Source organism: Microcaecilia unicolor, chromosome 2, assembly GCF_901765095.1.
Source record: "Microcaecilia unicolor chromosome 2, aMicUni1.1, whole genome shotgun sequence".
In the NCBI taxonomy this organism is placed as follows: domain Eukaryota; kingdom Metazoa; phylum Chordata; class Amphibia; order Gymnophiona; family Siphonopidae; genus Microcaecilia; species Microcaecilia unicolor.
Genome location: NC_044032.1, coordinates 273,207,473 through 273,231,303, shown reverse-complemented (window position 1 = coordinate 273,231,303; position 23,831 = coordinate 273,207,473). Strand labels below are relative to the sequence as shown.

Genomic DNA, 23,831 nt, shown 5'->3' with positions numbered 1-23,831 from the left:
GGAAGAGATATATCGATGACGTTCTAGTACTATGGAAAGGAAGCATCACTAGGCTCAATGAATTTTACTCCTGGCTAAATAGTCTTAATCAACATCGAAAATTTTCCATGCATTATGAAACAAATTAAATTCCTTTCTTGGATATTCTTATAAGTAAGAATACATACATTTTTTCTATGACAATATACAGAAAACCAACGGATAAAAATAATTTTCTGCATTTTCAAAGTTTTCACAATAGAAGCCTAAAACAGAATTTACCGTACTCCCAATTCCTCAGTCTTAGAAGACTCTGTAGTGAGACTCTGTAGTAATTACACGGAGTTTGAAAACCAGGCACTACCCATGGCAACAAGGTTTTTAAACAGAGGCTATCCAAAGTGTTAGAAAAGGACTTAAGGCAAGAATTGCAAACAGAGATGAGCTTTTAGAAGGAAATAAAAAAAAAAAACAGACAGTGTGTGCAGTCTCAAATTCTCAAATCTTTCATCAGAAACACAAAAAGTAATGAGAAAACATTGGCACATTTTAGAAAATCATGACTGCTTCAAAAATAAACAGCTTACAGTTGCTCACACTAGAAATAGGAATATCAAAGAAATCATCGCGCCTTCAGCACTAGCACCCCTAAAACCACCCCTTCAAGTTCCAACTGGACACAAACCTTGCGGATCTTGCTCAGTCTGTGCATCATCTATGTCCATCACTACCTTTATACATCCTCGCACTATGAAATCTTTATCTGTTAAACCACTCCTCCAATTGCAACACAGAAGGTGTGGTATATCTTATTATATGCACCTGCAAATTAATTTACATAGGCAAAACCATTCGCAAAATAAAAACCAGGATGATTGAACTTAGAGTAGTATTAGACGAGGGGATGTTTCAGCCCCCCCGGTGAAGCATTGCATTGAACAATCACACAACTTTGGAGATTTAAGATTCTGTGTATTTAAAGCTTTCTCCAAACATTGGAGAGGTGGAAATTTAGATCAGACTTTACTACAACATGAACAGAGGGCAATCTTTGAGCTCAATACTATTTACCCATCAGGATTAAATGCAGAATTGGATCGGACTGTTTTTCCTTAAGTTTTTCTTTCTTCCCCCTTTTTTAATGATTTTTAACTTTTTGATTTTCATTAAGGAGTAATCAGTTTTTAATAGGGAACACTTTGTTGATTTTAATATGTGAACTAAGAAAATATATTTTTAAGACTTTTTATCATTTCAATTATGTTCATAAATATATTGCATTGTATTTTCTCATTTGTGGACATATATCGTGATAATTATTATTACCAGAGAGAACCTCCTCACATCCAATACATGTTATTTATATTCACTGACTAAACAAACACTTTTGAAACAGTAAGTGTCCATTTTGTGTGGGGTTTTTTCGTTTTTTTTTTTCATTTTTTTCATCTTTATCAATATGTTTTCACAAAAAATTAGACTCATGCATATAGGACCTGTATAAATACACAATAACAAAACACAACAAATTAATAAATGTAATGATAATTCATACAAACACTTTGTGTATTGATTAGATAAATAAAGTTTTTGTTGATGTTTATGCTGCGTTTATACGTCACAGCATCAGGACGTCAACGTTAGCATCATGTCCGTTTTTGTTTTTGGCACCTTTCTATTGTTTAAGCCACGTAGTAGGCGACAATGCCGTTTTTACATTTTGATTTTGCAATAAGACGAGGCTAACACAGGAGTTTTTCCTATATTGCAGCTGTCAGTTCTGACAGCCTCATTTGGTTTAAAGAGATTTTTTCCATCCCCTCTTTTGGAGGTAAGTACAGAATCCATCCATATCGTATCTATGCTTCACAATTTTAGTGAGCATATAATGAATTCATATTATGCTCCGAAACCTTAGAGTTTTAACTATTGAAGCTTACATAGCATTTATACACTCGTCCACATAATTTTCTGTATGTTGGCTTGACTTTACAGATGCATTCAGTTTCATGGAAAAATGATTCACTTTGAACTAAAGGTTTAATATTGTGACTATGTATCTTTTTTTATGTTTAATTTCTGTTCCGTTTTTTATGATAGGCATTGGATAGACACAAGTTTAACATTTTTTACAACCGAACCTTGGTAAGAACTTTGGCTACAAATTCATTATAACATTATTTTCTATCAAATGCTTTTATTATGAGTCAAGAATAGTTTTTATCAAATGCTTTCATTGAGTCAATAATAGTCAACATCACATACAAAAACTATCATCAAAGCTTATTGCTTTATGATTTTATAAACATATTGAAACAATAGTTAAATGAATATACAGGCCTCGTGGAGAAATTAATCACTCTTTAAACTAAAGGCTGAATATAGTGACTCTTTTGCTTTGTTTTTTATGCTAGGCATTGGATAGACACAAATTTAACACTATTTACAATCGATCCTCGGTAAGAACTTTGGTTACAAATTCATTGACATTTATCAATTACTTTCATTATGAGTAAATAATTAATATCACATAAAATCCATCAAGGCTTATTGCTTTATGAGTTCATAAACACATTGAAACAGTTTACTAAATATACAAGTCTCGTCTCACATAAATATGGAGAAAGCTATGTATGAATTCTGTAAATAGCATTAACTGCTTCTTAAGTAAATGTGAACACATTTTATTACAATATCATGAACTCAACTGCCCTTGAATGACTATTCAATGTATTGTAGAATCTGTTGTCATTATGCTTTAAAATGACACATTCAAAAACCATATGAATATAACGTGTTCTGATCTGTTGTGAGTGCTATGGACACACTTCCAAAACACATTTACTATGACTATCATCTCTATCTTTTTATATTTTGTATATATATGAATTCTATATACATGAATGTTTATTATTGAATACGTTTTGATATACTTTTTTTTTTTATTCTTTATTAATTTCTTCACATTTACAAGACAAACTTATAAATTGCAACACAGCATGGATTACATAGATTGGATTTTGAATCATATAATTGAAAATTGTCTAAATTATTGGTATATAGTCTATGTATTCTAAACAAAGAAAAAATTTTTGTAAGAAACCAAAAAAAAAAAATTTTTTTTAATGCTTCCTTAGACCACCACTATTTGTAAGGGGGTGGAGAAAGTAGATGAGAAGATCAAATCAGGTATTTCAAAAAGAAAATATTAAGAAAAAGAAGGCATATGGCCTGGCCCTAAAACCCAGAATTACTCTCCCATATCTTAATTACTTTACACCGACTATCTAGACAGTTTTTTACTTTCTATAAACATTTTAAGCTGTTCTGGCTCATAGAAAACATATTTATTTCCCAAAAATTTTATGCAACATTTACAAGGATATGCCAACAGAAAATTAGCTCCCATAGATTTAACTTATTCTCTATAAGCAAGGAAAATTTTCCTACGGTCCTGTGTGGTTCTTGCCACATCCGGAAAAATCCATATCTTTTGACCACAAAATAGTTTTTGAGAATTTTTAAAGTAAAGTTTCAACAACGCATTTAAATCTTGCTCAAATACAAAAGATATCAAAAGGGTCCTTCGATTTAAAACTTCCGACATAGATTCCTCCAACAGAGCCGAGATATCCTGAAGGTTCAATTCTGGAATTTGAGGATTCTCTATTGGATTCACCTTGGATTGTTTAATTTCAGGAAGGTAATATATTTTATTAATCGGTGGTTTAGCTGATTGCGGGTATGCCAAAACTTCAAAGAGGTATTTTTTAAAGAAATCCAATGGTGAAGTTCCAATAGCAATGGGAAAATTTAGTATCCTCAAGTTTAAACGTCTATTATAGTTCTCTATTTGTTCCAACTTTGAAGCCATCTTTATTTTATCAACTATCAGTGCTTCTGTAACCTTTTTAAGAGAGGTAATTTCTGTTTGCGTTTGTGAATTTTGGGCTAACGATTCTTGTTTAGCAGACTCAAGAGCTTGGGTCAAAAGGTCTATTTTGTTAACAATTGACGCTGTATCTTGAGCTGTTTTAGTAACAGTTTCAATTAAATTTTGAATAGCTGCCCAGATAGTTTGCAAAGTTACCGCTTGGGGAGCAGCGAGCTCCAAGTTCATGTCCTCTGCTTCCTGGGGCACGGCACCGCAGTCTGAGGCCCTCCGGTTACCGACTTCCGATTCCGTTGAGTCCTTATCGCCGGCCCGAAGATTTGCAGGGTAAAGCGGTGGATTAAGTTCCGGTGAGGACAAAGATGTTTCAACCCCTAATGGAGACGCTGCTCCTCCGGTCGCTCCAGTCGCAGGGTCCATCTCACCGGTTCCAGCTGGGGTGCTCGAAAGGAATTGCAGGAGGGTTTGTTGAGTAGGGGTGGGAACAAGGGCTGGCCGCGGTAAGCCCTTTACCGTCCCCTTTCTCTTGGTATGCGGCATTAGGAAAAACTCTCGACGTAAAAATCTAAGAGAGCAGCAAACTCGACCCGCAGCACCTCAAGCACAAGCTGCCATCTTGACTCCACCCCCTTCTGATATACTTTCTAAATGTATATTTACGTACACATATATATATTTCTTAATATGGATATGTCTTTCTAAAATATGATTTATATATATATATATATATATATATATATATATATATATATATACACACACACATATATGTGTGTGTGTGTGTTTTCTCTATTACTAATTGTCCGGAGAAAGCTGCTCTGATATTTTAGATATGTCATAGTATATTATTTACAGTGATGCTTTCTTATGTCTTTTATTATGCTTTACACCCTCTTATGATTGATTTTTATCATTGTTTTATCTAATCTGTTTTATAATTCATTTTATGAATGTTTTCTTAATATATTATTTTTTTTTATTATTTACTTATTTCTTAACATGAACTATATATTTATATATGTTTTGTTGTTTGACCCCTGAGGCAGATGTTATTTAACGCTGAAACACGGCTCGTGTCAGGTCATTTATCAATAAAATACTCCTGTTGTCTCAGTCTTGAAGGCCCAGTGTTGCTTTTTTTTGTGAAGGTAGCAATACCTAATTTAAACTAATTCTCTGAGTAACAGGTAACCAATGAAGTTTGGAGTAATAAGATTGATGCGATTCAAATCGAGATAATCCAAAAATCAATCTAACAGTAGAATCCTGAACCAAGAGTGGAGGAGTGGCCTAATGGTTAGGGTGGTGGACTCTGGTCCTGGGGAACTGAGTTCGATTCCCACTTCAGGCACAAATAAGTACCTGTATATGTAAGCCGCATTGAGCCTGCCATGAGTGGGAAAGCGCGGGGTACAAATGTAACAAAAAAAATTGTAAACAGTGGATAAGTCATTTAGAACAAGTAATCTAACGTAAGATTACAATAATCCAGTTTAGGAAGAATTAGACCTGAACCAAAATCTTGTAAATCTCTGTTGGGGGGGGTGGGGAGAGATGGTGGCTGCTCCTGCACTCAAATCCTAGGTCTTCAAAACCATAGTATGAATAGATCAGGTAGGGACCTGAGGTGGGAAGGAGGCACAGAGTACCCAGAGTTCCTGTGTCAAGGTGGCAGGGGAGGTAGGGGGAGAGACTAGAGAGACAGCATACCTTGAGCAGTTTATGGAAAGCAATGTGCGAGTATGTGGTGAGACACTTGCACAGTCTTTCACCACATACCCGCTCACCTTCTTCTCATATTTATCTACCACACTTCATACTTCATTACATACACTCTCTCACACTACTTCAGTTTTCTCAGACTCATGGACTCAGACTGGGTTATGGTGGCTAAGGTCCTGAAATAAACCTCATCACTGAGTGACACTCAAGGATGGGAACAGTGACTGGGGGTATTCAGAGAAACTGAGTGCTGTAGACAAGGAGGGAAGTTTTGAGGTGGAGAGAGAGAGAGATGGTGCCAGGAGACTGGGGTGAGTTTTGGTTTCAAGCAGGTCTCAGCTAATGCTATATAAATTCTACTGTGGATAAAAGGGGTTAAAAGTTTTGTCTTATAAGAGACTTAACAGTAACATATGCACAACAATTACAAACACATACAGTAGTTATACTTTAACTTCAGTGTACCTCATCAACATGCTGATACCAGTACTTATAGAAGACACTAGAGAGAGACGCTTTCATGCATTGATTTTCTTTATTATAATCTGCTGCTTGCTATAATAGAGAACAAATTCAGTTCTTTGGAAAGTTTATTGAATTCCATTCACTAATTTAAGCTGCCTATATGTGGCTCCTCTTCACCATTGTTGAGTGATAGCTCAACTAGCATCATTTGTAGTGCATGAACAAACCTATATTTGTAAAAAAAAAAAAAAAAAAAAAAAGATGGATATGATAGCTTAATGACAGTGATCAGCTCCTTTCCTTATTCTGTGTAGGTTAAGGAACATCACCCCTCTACCACCACACACACAGGTTACATAGGTTTTGGCCTTCTAATGGGATATTTCTTCCAATCTTCATTAGTCTAATATTTTCAGCATGTGTTAGATTATACTTTTTAGTAGGGGTGGGCAATGATTTAAAATTTTAATCTTTCGATTGCACTTAATCACGGCATGCATTTTGGGCACATACTATTTCAATTTTTTAATATTGACCTAAACATCCTTTTGAACAAATTCTCAGTGTGGCAAATTATTTTGCACATGCTTTCAATTTTTATTTTTTTTTTTAAATGTTTTTAACATTTATCTGGCTCTTCATAGGGTCTCCAGCAGCAAATTCAACATGCTATTTGCAACTGATGCCAATGCCTTCCCTCTGCTATGTTATGCCAAGGTGGAATAGGATAGGCAGGGAAGAGAAAGCAATGCTGGACAAGGGGAGTTAAAATGTTTGATCAGGATTTTAAAAAATTTAATCAGTCAGGATTTTTAAAAATTAATTGAATTAATAGTGTACTAAATGTTCACCCCTACTACAGGAGTTCTCAATTTTTGACAGCAGGCCCTTCCTCAAGTTCCTAATCTTCATCTCTGTTTCAAGAGTGAGTAATTTGCTGCTTTTCTACTCTTTGGCTCCTTAGCATGCATGTCATATTTCCCCTTCCTCTCCATATAATCTTTCCGTTGTTTCCCATGTCTTATCTATTATATCATCCCATGATGGCGTCCCCTCATCCCTTTTCCCAACCCATCAACTATTGACTCTGGCAGAATGACTTCATTCTGTGTTCTTGGTACTATATGCTGCTTTTGTTTAGCAAAACATGTTCTGGAATGCGCCCAGTATATTTGCTGTTTATCCGCTGTCATGACAGACATGTATGCTATAGCTATATTTCCTACTTCTATAGGAATTCTGTACATAAAATGAGTGCTGAATGTTTAAAATGCTCAACACTTCTGTGACGTTTTATTTAAACAATATTTTTGAGTAGTAACACATTACAGAAAAGTTTTAATGAAAGTCATAATTTTATGTATTTAGGCAAACCTACCCTAGCATGATTTCTGGCTCAATCTTCCCCTGCTATTTTCCCACTTTGGCTTTAGCCCCTCAAAGGTGTAATCTCTTCCCTTCTGCTCAAGGTCATACCCCACAGCTTGCTCTCCACTTCACTTCATGCTCTCCCGTGGGTCTACCCCACCCAATTTTTCCTCCCTTCCAATTCTCCAACTTTTGGTCCACCTTCTCTTCTTCCCCATTTGCTTGTATCTTTTTTTTTTTTTTTTTTTTAAGTCTAACGTTCTTTATTCAAAATTGAAAGAAAAAACAAGACAATGTGACTATATCAACAAATATTACAGTAATATAACAGGAAAACCGTCATCAAACAGCATCACCCTCAACATCGCCCACCCTACCCCCTAGCTTTACTCCTCTCAAGAAGACATAATATATTTATTGCAGTAGTCCTCAAGAAAAACCTCTCCACTGACAATATGATTTCTATATAGCATGAAAATGTCCCATCCGATCATATTTCAAAGCAGTCAACTTAGACAATAAATATAGATTGTCAATTTTTTTTGCAGTATTTGTTCTTTATATGTCAGGAGGTGGGCTATTGCCTCCTCCACTTCCTCTATAGAAATTTGGGCTGAAAGCCGAGAATTTGCACTAGGCAACAAGTTAAGTAGTGTAATTCCATCTAGATAACTCTGCACCATAGTGTCTAACACCCCTTGATCTGCGACGTACAATTTTTCATAGTACCAGACAAATTCCTGTCCTATGGCGTCCTCACCCTGCATTTCATCACCATCTGGGGTTTTCACCTGCATTATCACATTTCGAACTTGCTGCTTCTGAATTTTAGCCGACAATAGATGGCCCACATTATTGCCCTCTTCAAAATATTCCTGCCAAAGCTGCTGAAGAGAAGTAGCTAAATCCAACTCTCTTCGACACTGACTGACTTGCTGCCAAATAGCGCTTTGGTATGACTGCGCCCTATAAGCTCGCTCTAGGACTCCCAAACGCTGATAAAATTGTAAGCGACACTGACTTCTCATTCTATTGCAAAAAGCCTGTTTCGATATACAGAGACCACGAGCAAAAGTCTTGAAACTCTCCCAGAGACATAAGGCCCTACTATTCCTGTGTTTCTCAAAAAATATTTCTGAAACTCCGTTTCCAAATGTGCAAAAAGTTGAGCGTCTGTCAGCAACTTGTCATTGTGCTGCCAAAACTTCATACCATGCTGCACCCACGGGTGGTCTAACACCAGCGATACTGGAGCGTGATCAGACTACACCCACTGTGCAATGGTTACTTTAGGTACCAATGAGCAATGACTGCACTCCTTCAGCCACAAATCTACATGAGTATAGGAATCATTCAAGGCAGAGTAAAAAGAGTAATCACTCTTCGGATGATATAGTCGCCAAACATCCTCCAAACCCAAACGAGCTGTAAAACTCCTCAACATGATACGATCTCGTTTAGCATACTGAATTTTACTGGAGGAGTTATCCATCAAAGGATGACATGTCAGGTTGAAATCCGCTCCTATAACTAGAATATCCTCTTGGAAAGATAATCTGGTCATCAACGACTGATAACGATCTCGTTTAGCATACTGAATTTTACTGGAGGAGTTATCTATCAAAGGATGACATGTCAGGTTGAAATCCGCTCCTATATCTAGAATATCCTCTTGGAAAGATAATCTGGGCATCAAAGACTGATAAAAAACTCTCCTTGGCCAGTGTTGGCCGCATAAATATTCACCAAGTATAGAGCGTCCCATTCATTTCTGCCTTTACAAATAAAAAACAGCTTTCATGATCTCTCAACACATCATAAAGCTTCACCCAGATACTCTTGTGTATCAAAATTCCCACTCCATTGTTTTTTTTTTACGCAACTTATTTGGGGTTTGAAAGGCCTCAGGGAACTTAGGATGCATCATCAAAGCTGTTTTACAGGGCAGAAAGTGTGTCTCCTGCACAAAACAAATATCTATATTTGCCCTTTCCGCCGCCTTAAAAAATAATTTCCATTTTTGAGGGGAATTCAGTCCCCTAACATTATATGTAAGCAAATGTAGAGATCCAATAGGAACCGTTTATGTGTAGATGCACCAGTCCACCCACATCACTCAAATTAAACTCCCTTCACACCAAGAATCCATGATCCTCTCACACAAACATACTCACCACTCTTCCCAATCTCAACCCAGTGTATCCAGAGGAATAAGCTAACCTTTTCCTAGCCCCACTATCCAGATATAGGGCCCAACAGAGAGGAAGAACTGACCCTGAACTCCAGGACCCACCGAAAGCAAGAGAACATTCAAAGCACATTATCAAAAACATAAATTATACAATAATTCTATAGTATAACTATAGTACAACTAATATGAGATCACTTAGACCACATCTTAAAGTTCAAATCATGAAGATTTCCCAGCTTTTGCCACTCAACGCCATTCCTGCTTCCCGGGAGACTTGCATGGTGAAGTAGCAGATGTTGAGGCAGTGGAATTCTCCCGAGTTAGCAGACCTGCAGATACCAGATTGTCCTTCACTGCTGTAATTGATGTGGCTGAATAAGTCTTACCTCCATAAGTGAAAGAAATACCAATTGGAAAGAACCATCTATAGCGTATTTGGTGCTCTCGTAGCAACTGAGTCCACTCTCTATACGCCTGCCGATGAGCCAAAGGCGCTGGTGCAATATCCGGATAAATTTCCATCTCCGTATCTTCCCAGGAAACTGATGCTCATGTCTGTCGAATCGCACAAAAGGTTCTCCCTTTATCTTCATACTTGTGAAAACAAACCACTGTCTTATGGTCGGTTGCCCACACAAGTCCCCATCAGCCACTGTGCTCTGTCCAACATGGGAGGAGGAACCTGGGTAGGCGCATCTGCTGACTGCAAGGCCTTTGCTAAGGTAAGGCCCATGGTCTCTCTTATTTGACTATCCACCACTGTGTCTGGCATGCCTCGAAGGCGTAAATTGCAGTGCTGCGATCTGTTTTCCAGATCCTCCAGCTTAAGAGCAGATGCTTCTTGTAATTCTTCCAGCTTTGCCATGCGGGATTGCAACCGCTCCATCACCTCCCCATGTGACTCCAGGAGCTCCTTTTTCTCTTACACTCGCCACCCTATTTAACTGACACCTTTTCTTAAAACATCCAAAGATTCTTGCAGCTCCAACCTCACAGTTGTGAGGTCCGACTTGAGCTCCTGAAACCAATTTTTCATCTCCAAATGAAAGCAACCACTTCAGAGTCAGACGATGCCTTGGGACTCTGCTCCGACACGCCACCCTTGGCCATCTTACTTTGCAAGTGCACTCTCGGCAAGAGAGCTGAAGTTGTTGCTTTTCTAGCTCCTGGGCTGCGTTGACTGGTGGGCATCTGATTGCCAAAGTAATATTGCTTTCACAACTCTCTCTGACTGTCATTATAGCAAATTATGAAGCAGTAATTATGGCTCCTGCCATCAGTGAACCCTGGAGCTCATGGCTTAAGCAGCCATCTATTCGTATAACGTCACTTTCTCCCTATTTGCTTGTATCTGACCCTACCTGGCTGTTGTCTCCTCCCCCAGACTCAAACTTCCTTTTCCAGCTCTTGTTTTCCTCAACTCTCTTCTCTTCCCCCCTCCCCCCCCCCAGGAAAGCACTTTTTTCCCCTCTCTCTCCTCAGTTTTTCCAGCAAAACTCAAATCTTGTCTCCCCTACCTGCTCATTCTTGCTGTTACGTTCCACTCCACAGAGAAGCATCTTCATTGCAGTCTTCACTCATAACTCATGTGAGTCAGCACACGGAGCTGCAGTCATCTATTCTCAAGCCTACACAGTTGAGCCGCTTCATTCTGCCCCCCTTATGCAAACCACTCATGCAGCAGTACTGGCTAACTGAAGCTTCCACTTAGGCCTGTGCAGGCTGGTATTTGAAGTTGCTGCCACCTTCCCTCAAAAGGCTACCTATATCACTGCTGTCTCCTTTCCCTTGCACAGAGTTCTGCATGGCAATACCAATTCTGCATATGAATAATTCTGTGCACAGTTCTACATTACATTTGTGCAGAATTCCACCAACAGTCATTTTCCAAGCTTATGTTCCTTTTTTAACCCTACCATTGGAACTGACATAGGAGAACTACACTGGATGCTTATCTGATCGTTGCTGTTTAGCACAAGGCTTTTGGGTACGAATCGGACATACCCAACATAATTGAAAAATCGTTAATCTGTTGAAGAAAAGTGTGTGAAGAAAAAAAAAGCTATATATACCACACAGGATATTGGAGATGCACTTTTAATGGCAAATCTTTATAAGTATGGAATTCTCTGTAATTTATTTTTTTTTAATTACAGTACCTGGTGGTGTGGAAACTCGCTATAGCTGTTGTGAAGCAGTAGTAGGGACATCTGGATGCCAGGTTGCAAAGGTAAATTGGTACATATTTTTTGCTGTCTTGAATAAAAAGTACACTGATTTTTGCTTGTTGTCCATATTTTTACCTTTTTTCCTGTAAAAGATTTAAATTTAAAACAAATATAACCTCTGGTTTGAAAAAGAAAAATGAAGCATATCTCAGAACAATCGCAAATTCCTCATTTTCTGGGTTTTAGGCCAGCCTCCTTGCTCATGTTTGAATAACACACGTGCTTCTTTTGTTTTCTTATCCTTACAGAGCAGTTCCAATATAAGGGTTATTCCCCCAGCCTTTAAGATGTAGCTGAAGATCTAGTCAGTATTTCTCTCTCTCCAGCACATGTCGCTGACATCTAGATCAACTTTGTTTACTGCATTAGATCGGAGGCCAGAGGATTGAGATACTTAGGAACTTCCAAGCAACAATCCCTTAGGGCTGATTTTTCCTATTCCCTACTAGGGATATCCTAGTTTTGGGGTTGTTATAGGAAAAATTCCTTAGTTTGCAGTGCTTAAAAGAGTCAGGACAAGGAAGCCCTGTTTGAGGGCTTCTGGACTGCTGGACCTGTGTGAGATCAGGTAGTGCATTCAAGTGTTTAAAAAAAAATTGAAAACTATTGCCTTCACATTTATCCTGTGACAACAGCTCAGTCAGTTCAGTCTCAACCAGTGGAGAAGGCTCCCACATATTTTGTGCTTGTCCTTTTAGGGTAAGTACTGCTTGTGTGTAAGACCTACTGTTCAGTAACTGAGCCCAGGTACCAGTGCCATATTTGCTTACAAGCAAAGGGTGCAGAGCAGTGAGATTTGGTTTAAGACCAAGGGCACATGATGGCAAAAGACTCTAAAACCACCTTTTGAGGCTCACTGCCAGCTAGCCTTATTCCCCCTCTCTAACTTAGTTCCAAGTATCTCCCATTTACTGTTCTAGCTTCAAGCTTCTTGTGTAGCTTCCCCACCCATTTGCTGAAATTTCCGCCCCCCCCCCCCCCATTCCTTGGATTGCCTCCATCAAAAATCCCTTTTTATCCCAATTCACAATATCCTATCACTTCTTGGTTTATTGTAAACAGTCTTGTGTTTTGTAGCCCAATGGGCAATGTAAGCAAACCTTGATAAAGGGCTATTGGGGGCTGTGGGACCTCTCAAGAAGCCACCTTTTTTGAGTTAATGGAGTCTACTTCACTGAAGCTTTTTCTGTTCACACTGCCACCAATTACCATTAGCACTTTTCCCCTCTGGGCTTCCTTCCTGGTGTAGACTCTAATTTGTGGATATGGATTAAGCTTGAGATCTCCCTCACTAACCTTATTGCTAGTATATTATGACACAAGTTTGTAATAGTGGGATGAGGTTTTCCTCAGATGAATGATCTTCAATATTACAAGCTGCAGCTCTCTCACAATTAGGGATTGGCGTTATAGATGATACTGAATGGTCACAGTTGTTAGGGTTTTCTAAGATTTGAGCGTTAGTTCAACCTTGGTATATTACTGTAAAAAGGAGATTATTCCCTAGAGGGCTTAGGCTGCCTAAGGCACCCAAACTGTTTTCGGAAGATGAAAATTTTGGTAAACAATGGAACAACATTTTAATCAGTATTCTTTGGATCTCATGTTGTTGCTTATGCAAACTGTACAGCAAACATTGACACAAGATAAACCAAAATTTGATCTAAAAATGGCATATTTAAAGAAATCCAAAGAAGAATTTGATAATTATAAAAATTTAGGAAGAAAATTAAAACTACCAAAGTTTAAAAAAAGAAAAAAAAATTGCAAAGGGATCAAAATGATTATAGTGAAGGATAGGTCTACAATTGGCAAAAACCTAAAGAATAGGTTTTGCCTGTTAAAAGCAAGAAGGTGGGGGATTCCATTTATTTTCCAAATCTTCAAGTGGTGAAGAAGACAACGATAAAGCAGAGGGGGAAGGAGGCATGGCATCCACCAAAACTGACACAGAGAAATCGAGGCAAATAGAAATCCAAAGGATGAAGGAACCAGAGTCAGAGGTCCAGCAACGAGAGCTAGATGGAGGGACGACTCGCTATAATTAATTTGTCAAATTATCAATTATCAAAGGTGGAAGAATCCTTTTTGGCTAAAGGGATTGCTTTTGTTCCATCCTTTGGGCATCAACCTTTTCAGTTCTGGGTGGATTATGAAAGGTTTATATGATCCTTGCAATTACAAAAACATTTTTAGAGATAAATTTGATCTTAAAGAATCGTATTCAGATTGTACAGTGAAACGTTCGTGGGTTCTTCTAGGTCCTATGGACCCAGCCAATGGACAGTTGGTTCTCCAAGAAGTAGAACAATTAGAACAGAATATCTGTAGGGGTGATAGTAACATGACTAAAGAAGAGTTTCAAGCTTTAGAAAGTTTGTCAATAATCCTCTATGGTTATATGCAGAGCTTATAAATGGAGTGCTATCGTGATAATGAATACGGAAGAGTATATGAAGGAGACATTATCAATTATCAGCCATAAACATATATCAATTATTGATGATGATCCTACATTCAAGCTTTTGAAAATATTCAAAAATTAACACAGGAAGCGATGCAATGGGGGTCTTACTAAAAGGAGTGTTAATATTTGTGTCATTTGCATCAGATTATTCCTATATTTTATATACGGTTCCAAAAATTCATAAGTTTGATAGCACCAGTGGGGAGACTGATAGTCTCTTCACGTAATTCATTGATGGAACGGGTTTGTAAATTTGCAGATTTTTTTTCTACGACCTTTAGTTAAAGCTATCCCATTGTATTTAAAGGACACTTCTCTTTTCTTACAGGTATTATCTCAGTTACCCATTATTCTTGAACAGACATTACTTTGGATGTACATTCATTATATACATTCATTATATACCTCCATTCCTCAGTGGTAATGACAGCTCTAGAATCTTGGCCACATCCATGTCAAGACCCTTCTACTTTCTGGTTACAACTCATTGAGCTAGCATTGAAGAACAACTTTTTTGATGTTCTACTTTCAGGTATAGCTATGGGGACATCTTTTGCTCCCTCAGTAGCTTATTTATGGAACAATTTGAAGAACACTATACTCCTCATCAAGCTATACTAAGGTAGCATATTGGGGGATTTACATAGATGACATTTTTATGTTGTGGAATTGGAGTTTTGTTCAAGAATTCAGTGCCATTCTATAATTCAATCTGAATGTATTTTTCATCAACATTTCATTTGTTTTTATGTGTGGGTGATTAAAAGCTGTCAAATTAGGACGGCCATACTGATAGTTCTTTATTGGCTTACATCTGGTTCATTTAAAAAACATTCTTCCCTTTTCACAATTTTTAAGGCATAGAAGAATCTGTGATTGAATCACAATCTGAAAATTGAAAGCAACATTTAGAGAGAGGCTATCCGGAGAAACTCATTAATAAATCGTATAGAGCTTTATATGATAATCGTGATTTACTATTGGGACCTATTGCAAAGACAACAGAAGTTACTCCTTGTATTTTGAAATATACCAAAATGTCATCTAAAATTGCTTCCATCATTAGAAAACACTGGAACATTTTACAGACTCATGAGGCTTTTAGAGATAATAAATTGATATCTTTTGCCTGGAACTGTAAAATTCAAGGTAAAGTTAGTCATTTGGATGTTTGGTCAGTCACAAAAAAAAAACGACTGGGGGAGACATAAAAATTGCGGCAATTGCTCTGTGTTGGAAGGTTCAGTCTTGGTATGGCAGAATGGTAAAGAATTGAAATTGGAACTTGATGTAATTCCATAAATGTCTATGCATTTTTATTGGGAACACTACATGTAAGCTCAAAATGGGAGTTATTGAATATTGCCTTTGCATTGTTAATAAGAAAATGGAGGCTTATGTGGTACAGCATTGTTTTTTGAATCATATATTTGACTAATTGAAATGTATTGTTATTGATCAAGTTGTCATGGGTAAGGGGGGGGATATCAAAATGACTTTGGAGAACTGAAAAGCAATAGATCTTTAGATTACGTTCTGTTGAACTGTACGGATTAAATAAAAGCGTGGAATGGAATGCTTTCTTTTAATTATCTCCGGATGTTTGTAGAACAGAGAGTAATGTTATCTTCGTAGATTCCTTTTTAAGAGCGGTTCTGGAATTTTATTGGATACCAGAAGGTTGGTGTCTTTTTGAGTTCTGCAGCCATCTTGGTCTTTCACAGTATAGGCTGGAAGTTCTACAGACAATATGAATTTTTTACTGATGCAGCGAGTTTTACCATAGAAGTAAGGCACTCTTGTTGAAGTGTCTTCTTGGACAGGCATCGCACTGCGGGATACAGAACGAATGAGAAAGCCCTATAAGTGATGCTGGCAAGAAAGTAGCAGGATCGATTCTTGGACAATGTTGGTGTCTTTGAGATAAGTGTGGGCTGGAACATTGAGCATTGCTTAATGATTATGTGTTTAACATCAGATTTCTGTATTATCCTTAGCAGGCAGGTTAGCCTTTTCTACTAAATTTATGTGGGAATGTAGAACCCCTGATTGCATATCATAAAGCATACCGATTCACTCTATGCTAGTGTAGATAAGAGGGATTTTTTTTTTTACCAGTGGCTTTTTCTCTATTAAGAAGGGTTTTTTTTTCATACTGGTCCTTTTTTTTCTCTCTAAGGACTAATGATATAAATGGACTCACAAGAGTGATAGTGGGTATTAAATTTGTTGCAATTGTTGCAGCTTCCCCTATCGGGAGATTTGAGGTTCTAGTTAAACTTTTATAACACAGCAAGAGTGGTGAAGTTATAGCTTTATTTGATAATTATCAAACTGTTTCATTTTGATATGAGCTAATATTTTTATGTCCATATAACAAAATAGGCACATGCTGTTAAGCCTTTCTTTTCTTTTAAGGTAGTACTCAGGTTCCCGCTGATCTCATGGGGGTAGCACAGTGTCTTGAAGTAAACTATTAAACAAATGGGTTAAGACACTCAACTAACTTGCTCTCCAAATTTGTTTTATATAATCTCCCTGTCGGGTCATCTAATCCTGGTGTTTTTCTACTCAGCAATTTCTTAATCACCAACAATCCACCACATTTTAGAATGAATGAGTTAACCCTCTCCTGTGCTTCAGAAAAAAAGCTTTGGAATAGTTAAATCTGAGAAGGTATTTGATACATGGGAGGTATTTATTGATACCATGTAACACATAACGCTCTGTAAAACCACATGTATATTCTCTTCTATTTCCAGTACCCATGAAGAATTGTAAGCCACATTGAGCCTGCAAAGAGGTGGGGTAATGTGGGATACAAATGCAATAAATAAATATCTTTTCCCCTTACCCTTACTTTCCTTCTCTTGGCATATTTTATACAATTGGAGAAATTGGTCCCTTATTGCCACCTCAATATGTAAAATTCTATCCTCTTTTTCTCTTTAGTTTCTGCATACTGGTGGCCTCTATTTTCTTTGAGGTGACAAAGCTTCAACAGCCAGCTAAACCATTTCCAAGTAAAAACTTTACTAGTAGACTCTCAATTCTTAATCCAACTCTTCGGTAATATAGCAATCATAGCAAATAAAGAAAATGAACTTATAGTTCAGTTTCTTGAACAGAATTGTTGCCTTCTGCAGAACATTGTGCATAGTGTGGCAGAGTTTGTGGACACTTGTCCTCGGCTGAAGGCCAGTGAAGTCCGTTAGCTAGTTGCCAAAAGAGCAGGAGAGAGGAAAATACATGATCAGGACAACCTATATTTTTGATATGTCATTCTGGGCCTCAGCAGTGGGGATTGAGATTCACAGACCCACCTGACTGTGAGCCTAAGACCTTGAGCCAGCAGTGCAGGAGAGCCTAATGAATGTACTGCTTCATGGAGGTAACCTTTGTGGTGATGTGGTGCAGGAGGCTTCTAATCTCATCAAGCAGCACTTGCACACCATGAAGTTTCTGTCTAGGCCCACTCCCTGCTGGGTCTCTTCACTCTCCTTACAGGCAGCTCAGAGACCTTCCTCTCATCCATGAAACAGAGAGTAGTAACCAGCATGAGCTTTTGACAGGCTCCAAGACAGCATAGTGTCAATCTCTGTACCCTTCCGATATGACCTACTGGTGGGAGAGAGGCAGAATTTATTTTTTCATGCAAGGTGTGGCCCCTTTATAACTTCATACTGGTGGGTTCTAAAAATAGTTTGGATTAGTTCCCTCTAAATTGCCCATCAAGAACTTCAGCTTTCAGCATCAGTAATAGCTTTCAAAGGAACTCTTGCCTTTTACAAGCCAATGTGTTTGTCCATTCCATCATGGGAAATGGGGTAGAGATTTTACTCTAAATACTTACTGATCACAAAAGATGGGATTTCATCCCATCCTAGATCTGAGGGTCCTGAACAAATATATGGCCAGGCAAAAGTTCAGGATGGTTTCCTTAGGCACTCTCATTCCCCTGATTGAAAAAGGAGATTCTGTTCTCTCTGTACTGAAGAAGAGGAAGGTTATGATGCGATATCTCTTGGTAGATGGTTCACTCCAATCTTGCCAAAACAATTCCCTTCCAAATTCCTTAAATTCAAGAGATACTGAGGACACATATAGCCAACCTGGGATGGGGGGGGAGCAAATGTAGATGGTTTCCACACTTGTGGTTGGTGGTCTGATCAAGAGATGTTTCACCAAATAAACCACCTGGGCTAAGAGAAATCTAGAACAATGTAAAGGCTTTTAGAGATTTGCTGTCTGTCAAATCTGATTATTCTAATCCAATCATGCTGCAATGTACTACATCAGCAAGCAGGAAGGAAAGGTTTCATGCTTTCTGTGCCAGGAAGCAGTGAAGATGTGGAAATGTGCCATATCCCAGTGGATAATGCTCAAAGCCAACTAGTGGGGAAAGCCAACTATCTGGTGGAGAGACTTGAGTTTGGGCCTGGAAATTGTATGAGTGGGTGCTGGAGATGGGTATAGCAGAGGAGATCTTTTGAGAATGGGGCACCCCTCAGTAGATCATTTTGTCACTTACCTCAACAAAGTTCCTCCGTTCTTCTCCATAATAGCCTTGGATGCTTTTCTCATCCATTGGTGGCAAGGTTGTCTGTGCACATATCCTCCTATGCCTCTCATAGTGAAAATTCTGAACCTCAGGACCGAGAAACTGATTCTGATCATGCCCCCTTTAGCAAAGACAGATTTGGATTTTAATTTCTTCTGGAGCTTGCTTCTGAAGATCCTTAGAGTCTAGTGTGTTTCAACACATCACTCGGTACAAGGGATAGTAGTAGATTCATTGAACTTGCTGGAGGGTGTGTTTCTCAGGTTCTGCTGCCTTTCAGAAGAGATTCCACTAGGAGATCTATGGTTTTAAGTGGAATAGGTTTGCTGTGAGGGCAAGACCCTAGATCTCTTTTTCTGTTCTACATGTTTGAATCGGCTCACAAGGCCAACTCCATTAGGGTTCATCTTAGTGCATTTGGCACTTGTCATCATTGAGTGAAGATGAACCTGTATCTGCTGAGCTCTTAGTTCGCTTCATGCGGGGGTTGCTTTTATTTATTTGGATTTTGCTCACACCTTTTTCATTTCTGGCACAAGGTGAGTTACATTCAGTTACAGTAGATATTTCTCTGTCCCTGGAGGGCTCATAATCTAATTTTGTACTTGAGGCAATGTAAGGTCATGGCTTGCCCAAGATTGCAAGGGTAAAAAGTGAGATTTGATCTGGGCATCCCTGGATGTCAAGTCCAGTGCTCTAACCACTAGGCTGCCACTCCACTCTTATTGAAGCCTCCTATTTAGCCCCCTGCAATGGCTCCATTAGAGCTGCTGGGTACTGTTACCTGCAGTATCTAACATGGAAAGTCCTATTTTTGGTAGTGGGTCACTGAGGTCCAGCCTGCATCAAAGATGTTCAATAATAGAGTGGTCTTGCATGCGCATTCTAAGTACCTTCCTAAGGTAGTGTCTTAGTTCCATCTGAGCCAGTCTGTTGTTCTGCCAGCATGTTTCTCAAAACCTTATGCACACTGCACAATTTGGACTTCAAGAGAGCCTTGACTTTGTCTTGAGAGGACTAAAGCCTATAGATAGTACACCTTTGACCCAAACAGAATGTGGGCTCCCATCAGCAAATGGCCTTTCAAATTAGCTAGTGGACTGTATTTCCTTCACTTATGTCCAGGCAGGACTGACAGTTGAGGGTCATGTCTTTGGCTCATAATGTCAGCCATGGCTATGTTGGTAGCTCACTTGAGATCAGCATCCATAGAGGTAATTTGCAGAGCTGCAGCATGGTCTTCTGTCCACACATTTACATCTTTATGTTTGGAAAAAGACACCAACTGACAGTCAGTTTAGTCAGACTGTCCTTCAGATTTTATTTAGGATCAACCCCCATAGCCCATTTTTTTCTGTTCCAGGCTGCCTGAATAAACAAAAAACAGTCATATGGGTTCTGAACAAGAACTAGATAACCATGAGTCCTGCCTGTTGTGGGCCTTATTCCCTTGTTTTTTTTGTTGTTGTTTTGTTTAAGGTAGCCTGACATCTAGGGATTCCCACGTGTAAAAATGTTTATTATCCTACTTGTCCTCAGAGAATATAATCGCCTGTAACAAGTGCTCTCCATGGACTGCAGGATGAGTATTTTTACATACCTGCCCACCTCTCCCTGGAGAATATCAGCTATGTATATTAGACTGACAAGATCCTGTGCAAAGACAGTCAGAAAGATGCACACATGATGCAACACCCCACATATAAGAATTTTTGTCCATCTGTCATCAGAATACCTACTACAGGTGAGTAACTTTGTTTAATGAGGTTGATCTAAATTGCTACTGATAAATGCCCAAATAAAAGTAGAATATTCCTTATCCTGCTAGACCAGTGCAGATGAATGGGTTGTGTCCTCCTACTAGCAGATGAAGGTAAAGAACTGATATAAACCTGTCACTGCAGTGTTAATTTTCTTTGCAGTCTAATCTAACTTATTAACATTTCTCTGTTTATAAGTTACTCTCATTGTATACTATCTGCTTAATTTGTAAGCTACATTGAACTGTTCTATTTATTTCCAGATAATGTGGGATATAAGCACCAATAAATACTGCCAGTAAAATCACTGGTGTAAGATGTGGTGCTGTCTGGAACTTTCCAGTATCCTCTACCGCCAGCAGATGTTGGTTGGGCTAGTACAGCATGTTTGGTATTGGGCCTGGCTCTGGGCCTGCAGTATTCAAGGTTGTCCCTTGGCTGGCTGCTTTTGGAATTCAGACCGTGGCCCTTATCCACAGTTGATGTGGGAGAAGTACCTTCCTCCAGAGCCCTGAGCATAGCCCACAGACTGGTGCTTGGTGAGTCTGGTAGTGGAGCCCTACCAGCAAGTGAGGGGGCATGGAGTGCATCATTCACCTTGTGTTTCTGCAAAACCTTTAAGTAAAATTTCTGTTGAACTGTGCCTTTAATTTTATTTATCTAACAGTGTGGTAGGGAAGTAAAGCTCTACAAAAAAAAAAAAGTGAAAGCACAAGGAGTTTGGCTGCAAGGTGATGCCTGGCAGGAGAGAACGCTGCTATCCTGCGCTCTTGGATGGGCGTAGGACTGGGTCTGGTGGGGAGGAGGGTTTTTTTCAGTCACAATGATGGTGGGAACTGCAGGCATAATAGTGCTGCAGATTTGCTTTGCCTCGTAGGCAATAGGGCTGTACTGATATCACCAGGTGATCCTGGGAAATTTTTACAGGGATCCCATGACTCTCCTTGAGCTAATGATGGCTGCAGGCCAGAATAAGAAACACTACAGCCAGAATATGGAGTCCTCAGCCAGATTCTGATCACCTGTGGCAGACATTTCAAGGTCTGTGGGAGTTCTGGAAAGGACCCTTGTGCAGTTTAGCGCCCCAGGTACTGAAAGCAAGCAGTTCCCTATGTTCACAACAACTCCAGAGGCCCCTTCAGGCTTGCTAGCATGCTCATTGGGCCCCATGGTCTCCCTTTCTCTCCCTGAACATTTCAGGGCTCCAGGAAGAGGATAATTCCAATGTCTCAGGCTGGGAGGCAGGTCTCAAGGCAGGTGGAATCTGATCTGGAGAGGAATGCTGTTACCTGATTGGTCTCTTCAGCCTTAAAGCTAGGTGGTGTCCCAGTCAGATCCAGCAGTTGGAGATCCTGGCCTTAAAGTGCTTTTTCTAACAGTTGGTCAGCTTGGAATGCCCCCCAGTGTAATTTTGAAGGGTGGGGGGGTCTATGCAGTTGGGTATGCCAAAATTGCTTCCTTGAAGTACTGCACAAGGTCTTTCGGCTTCCAAAAGTGGATGTTGTCATCATGGCTATGATGAAGGCAGCTACACTCCAAGGGTAGGGAAGTTTACCCCCATCGTAAGGTGGTACAGTAGTTCAAGCAAGGCTTTATGGCTCCACTAGTAAAACAGACCCGTTTCTGACACAAATGAAACGGGTGCTAGCAAGGTTTTTCTCGGAATGTGTATGTTTGAGAGAGTGTGTGTGGGAGTGACTGTGTGTGTGAGAGAGAGAGAGAGAGAGTGAGACTGCTGGGTGCGAGTGTGTCTCCTCTGTTCCCTGCCCCCCTCTGAGAGAACAAACTCGAAGGGAAGGCTATAGACGTTGAGGTTGTGCCTCGTGCTGCTATCCTGCGGTTGGTCAGTTCTGTTTGTGATGAACCCGGAAGTACTTGACGTCAGTTCAGGAGATGGATACAGGGTTACAGACAGCACAAACCCTTCAAACCTTCACTGCCACAGAGTCAGCTTCAGAACATTGGAGGTGCTTTTATTATATAGGATTAGAGAGGCAGAGTTGTTCTTCCTGGAAGTATCTCTTTTCACCTGTAGGTCATAGGGCCAGGCTGTCTTGTGCATGATAGTGATTTATATGAGGGGGTAAAAGGGTCAATGTTGGGGACAGTCCCTCTGGTCAATGTCCTGAGGCTGGGTCTGAATTTTTCTTTAGGGTGGTGGTGCCTTCAGTGATAGTCCACAAGTGCATGTAGCTCTGTTTGAGGCAGCTTGATCCAGCTGCCAGGGTCCACATGAAAAAGCCTCTTTGAAGCCGTTTGTTTGCTCAAAGAGGACATTACTCAGGTATAGCCTCAGTCAGGCTAGGAGAATGCTTGACTTCCCTGGTCCTGACAGATTCCTCTCTGTTTTCATGATCAGGATGCACACAGATGCATTCTTTTGGTTTTGTATGCTTAGTAAGAATTTTCAGTTCAGAATGATGTACTTTGGCCTGCCACTGCACCTTGTGCCTCCTTCAAGGTCACAGTGGAGCTGGCAGCACATCCCCACAGATAGAGGATCTGGTTCATCTGAGGTGGAGCCATATTGCAAAAGAGGGAATCTTTTTGCTGTTGGAACTGCTTGGAGGGAAGGAGCATTGTCAAGTCTGTTGGGCTCTCACAGGTGGTGAATATTTGTTTGGATACACTACAGGGATAAGGGCTGTTACCTAACACTGTACCTCTTCCTGCCCTCACAGAAGAGGACAGCAGTCTGGGTGAGGTCCGATGCCACAACGGTGGCATATATTAACAAATAGGGAGGTACATGGAATGTGGAAGTGGTATTGGAAGCCAGGTAGCTTTGTAGCTGGGTGGAATAGTGCTTTCTGGTATGCAGGGAAGAGACCGATACTGTGCAGGTGGACTTTCTCAGTGGGAACAGTCTGGGAGTTAACGGTTTGTCTTCAGAGCCTTGATGGTTCATTGGGGTCCTGGTTAGAGTCACAGTGAAATTGATTTTCTGGCTTTGTTCCACAGAAAAAAGCTTGGCTTTGCCAGCTTAGACACACTTGTACAGCCCTGGCTGCTACAGGAAGTCCCTATCCATATTTCTCCCTGGCTTTTGATGGGCAAGGTCTTCTGGAGTGTGACTAGGAAGCCATTCTAATCTTATTGGCTCCAGACTGTCTGTGTCCTCTATGATCTGTGGCATTGGTTTGGGTCATACAGGTCCACTTATTTCTTAGCTGTAGCAACGTGACCAGTAGTCAGGAT

At 39.6% G+C, this 23,831-nt stretch overlaps 1 protein-coding gene across 3 annotated transcripts in view; it reads left to right on the top strand.

The window, feature by feature from the left end:
- LOC115463549 (RNA exonuclease 1 homolog) overlaps positions 1 to 23,831 on the top strand; it is a 307,692-nt gene that overhangs the window by 175,231 nt on the left and 108,630 nt on the right. For all 3 annotated transcript variants that reach the window (XM_030194179.1, XM_030194180.1, XM_030194178.1), the window contains exon 11: positions 11,774 to 11,847. In XM_030194179.1, the coding sequence (XP_030050039.1) occupies positions 11,774 to 11,847 (74 nt within the window). The remainder of the gene's footprint in view (positions 1 to 11,773; positions 11,848 to 23,831) is intronic.